General features: G+C 42.6%; 1 protein-coding gene across 1 annotated transcript; it reads left to right on the top strand.

The window, feature by feature from the left end:
* Nucleotides 1-2,010: 2,010 nt before the first annotated feature.
* On the top strand, nucleotides 2,011-3,434 carry LOC115529958 (zonadhesin). Its single transcript, XM_030339106.1, has 3 exons — nucleotides 2,011-2,025; nucleotides 2,148-2,276; nucleotides 2,310-3,434. Exons 1-3 carry the CDS (start codon nucleotides 2,011-2,013, stop codon nucleotides 3,429-3,431), a joined length of 1,266 nt encoding a protein of 421 aa, XP_030194966.1. The 3' UTR covers nucleotides 3,432-3,434.
* The last annotated feature ends 417 nt before the right edge of the window (nucleotides 3,435-3,851 follow it).

Genomic DNA, 3,851 nt, shown 5'->3' with positions numbered 1-3,851 from the left:
TCCACTGTATCCAATCTACCCATATTGTCATCTACCTGCTCCCCTCTGTCCTTTTCCAACTCATTAATGTAAGCTGCACTATGCCTCCTTTTTTCTTTTCATTAATTGTGTGCAGCAGTCTCCCTCAAAAGCCTTGGTGGCCCTGCTCCTGATCATAGCACCTGTACATTTATCTTTTTCACACTTATTCACTCTGGCCTCCAGCTGCAGCTTCTTCACTTTGCATTGTCTCACATTCTGTTGACCGTTGTTCCCTAAACTCTTATCCTTAATCCCTTATCCTCTCTCAATATGCTTGCTCTTGTAACATTCATGAATTCAAACCCCAAATAACTTCCCCTTTCATAATGAACCACATATCAGAAATAATAGAGGCATGACCACTCCATTAAATGTATAATATTATTCCCATTTCTCCATATTCTCTTTTGCTAAACAGACATTTATCCTGCTCTGCCTCATCTTTCCCATTCCATTTGTTCTCTCAAACCCCTCTTTGTTAGGGTTATCTGCCCTTCACACATCAATAAGGCTGTTCCCAGATATAATATTGAAAAAAAGATATCCTCTAAAATTCTCTAATTTCCCTTTCAACATTTTGAACAAATGCATAAAAAAACAAAACATATAGCAAAGGTTATATCAGTAAGACCACAATCCCGACATTTCTAATTGATAAATGCTCTATTTGAGTTCTGCAAGCTGTTATTGTAGACCCCGCCCTGTAATCTTGGGTTGTTGTGCGGATTCCAGCCCACAACTCTAAGAGCTGGCTTTGTTCATCTGTCAATCAGCTCCGCCCCGTTGTGATCCAGTTGTTGCGTGTTTCTCAAGCTCCCTCCCAAGTGTTCTTGACCCCTAGGTCACCTACTAATATCACAACTCCCTGTATGGATAGATTTTTTGAATATGAGCTATTGATTCATATTAAAGAGACCAGACGCCGCTATCTCATCCCCAAATCATTCTGTGCCCAAATTAATGTTTGCATCACTTCCAGGGGGAAGTGATGCAAACTTCAGTCCAAAATCCTTCATTTTAGAAGTCTTTTTTTTTATCTGCCTTTGACTTTATTCATTCATTAACTTCAGTCCAAAATCCTTCATTTTAGAAGTCTTTTTTTTATCTGCCTTTGACTTTATTCATTCATTAACGCCGCAAAAACATTTAAAGCGGTATTAATTTGTCATTATTATCTTGTTGAACAAATGTTTTTGAATGGATTATCGGCGGAAGCAAAGTGAACATAACCTTCCGGGATGCCCAAAAACACATCATCCTAGTGCTTCCCCAGGAAGAAGATCAAATGTCATTCCTTGGTCAGTCGAAAAAACTGTTTCTGTTGAACGAGCATCAAACGTATTCATTTTACAAGCTTATCTTGTTAAACCAAATGTTTGGATTTATAAAAAAAAATGTTGGAATGAACTTTTTGCCGAAGAAAGGAAAACCAACTTCCAGGTTGCCGCACAGAAATACCTGGGCCTAGTCTGTCACAAAGGAGAAGAATAAACGTCATCCCTGGGTCACTGGCAAATACAACTTTTTATTGAAAGAACATCATCAATTACATAGGTGTAAAACAGCAAAACAGCCTAGGTGAAAACACAACGGAAGGAAAAATGACTGCACAAGCTGCATAGTTTCAGGGGTTGCAGCATCCATATAAATCACAATGGCAATGATAGAAGACGCTGCATTTACTAAGAAACAAAACATTATTTACATTTACTTAGCCTATGAAAAACAAACGTGTGTGGGTGTCTGTGTGTGTGCACACGCATGCGTGTGTGAGGCTACAATTGACACAGAGACACTGTGGAACCAGAGCCCCTTAACTCAAAATCAAACCCAGGAAGGAGGTCCTCCTGGGTGAAGGTGCACTGAAAGGTGTGGATGTGTGTGAGTGTGTCTGAGGACACTCTGTAGAAGGACAGAGTGCCAGCAGGCCGATCCAGGTACACTCCTACTCTGTTAGAGCCAGAGGAGAGGTTGTGCTGGGCAGAGGAAATGTCATCAGAGGGGGTGAGACGGATGACTGTTGGTCTACTGTAATACCATGCAATGTAATAATCACCACCAGTATCAACAAGGACCTGATGGTCATCATATAAGTCAAAAACATCACTAAAGTCAAAAGGGTCCAGAAAGTCATCATAAAAGTCATCACCATCACCAAGGTCAACAAGGTCCTGATAGTCATCATAAAAGTTATCACCATCACCAAGGTCCTGATAGTCATCATAAAAGTCATCACCATCACCAAGGTCAACAAGGTCCTGATAGTCATCATAAAAGTCATCACCAAGGTCCTGATAGTCATCATAAAAGTCATCACCATCACCAAGGTCAACAAGGTCCTGATAGTCATAAAAGTCATCACCATCATCAAGGTCCTGATAGTCATCATAAAAGTCATCACCATCACCAAGGTCCTGATAGTCATCACCAAAGTCAGCACCATCACCAAGGCCAACAACATCCATATTGTAATCACCAAGGTCAACAACATCCCCATTCGCATCACCAAGGCCAACAACATCCATATTGTAATCACTAAGGTCAACAACATCCCCATTCGCATCACCAAGGCCAACAACATCCCCATTGTCATCACCCAGGTCAACAACATCCCCATTGTCATCACCAAGGTCAACAACATCCCCATTGTCATCACCAAGGTCAACAACATCCCCATTGTCATCACCAAAGTCAGCACCATCCCCATTGTCATCACCAAAGTCAGCCCCATCACCATTGTCATCACCAAAGTCAGCCCCATCCCCATTGTCATCACCAAAGTCAGCACCATCCCCATTGTCATCACCAAAGTCAGCCCCATCCCCATTGTCATCACCAAAGTCAGCACCATCCCCATTGTCATCACCAAAGTCAGCACCATCCCCATTGTCATCACCAAAGTCAGCCCCATCCCCATTGTCATCACCAAAGTCAGCACCATCCCCATTGTCATCACCAAAGTCAACAACATCCCCATTGTCATCACCAAAGTCAGCACCATCCCCATTGTCATCACCAAAGTCAACAACATCCCCATTGTCATCACCAAAGTCAGCCCCATCCCCATTGTCATCACCAAAGTCAGCCCCATCCCCATTGTCATCACCAAAGTCAACAACGTCCCCATTGTCATCACCAAAGTCAGCACCATCACCAAGGTCAACAACATCCCCATTGTCATCACCAAAGTCAGCCCCATCCCCATTGTCATCACCAAAGTCAGCACCATAATCCCCATCACCATCAGCATCATCAGGGCAAGAGGGGGTGGGTATGTCTCTATTTTTATCACTGCACTTGGCAGAGGCACGGTCACCATGAAACTCAAGACTCCAGGACTTGTTGTTCCTTCCAAGCCTGCTGTCATCACTCCCTCCTCTCCTTGTATTTTCTCTGTATGTCACTCCTAAAGAAACCTCTCCTTTCCACTCTACCTCCCAGTAACAGCGGCCAGTCAGAACCTCTCTACACAACACCTGGCAATAGGAGTCAAGTTCCCATGGGTGATCAGCATATGACTGCTTCTCCTCCACCTCTGTCACCTTTGTGTTGTCTTTAGAGAGAGTGAGTCGTTTGTTGGCTGTGTTTGGGTCCATTGTGAGTTTACAGGCATCTGACAGGGGAAGAAAACATGATTAGGCTCCTAAACCACAAAGAATGATCAACACATTTTAGTCATTTTAGGTCAAAGTTACTGTAAGCAATATTCAAGAGCAAGTAAACCGTTAAAAAAAGTGATTGCGATTTAGCGCAGCTTTTAAAGTCTGTTTCTAATGTGCCATGAGCTGAGGACCATGAGGACATTCAAAATTATATATTAATATTCGTAA

This window comes from Gadus morhua, chromosome 17, assembly GCF_902167405.1.
Source record: "Gadus morhua chromosome 17, gadMor3.0, whole genome shotgun sequence".
Classification (NCBI taxonomy): Eukaryota; Metazoa; Chordata; class Actinopteri; order Gadiformes; family Gadidae; genus Gadus; species Gadus morhua.
The sequence above is the reverse complement of the archived record's forward strand: the minus strand, read 5'-3'. Positions and strand labels throughout refer to the sequence as shown.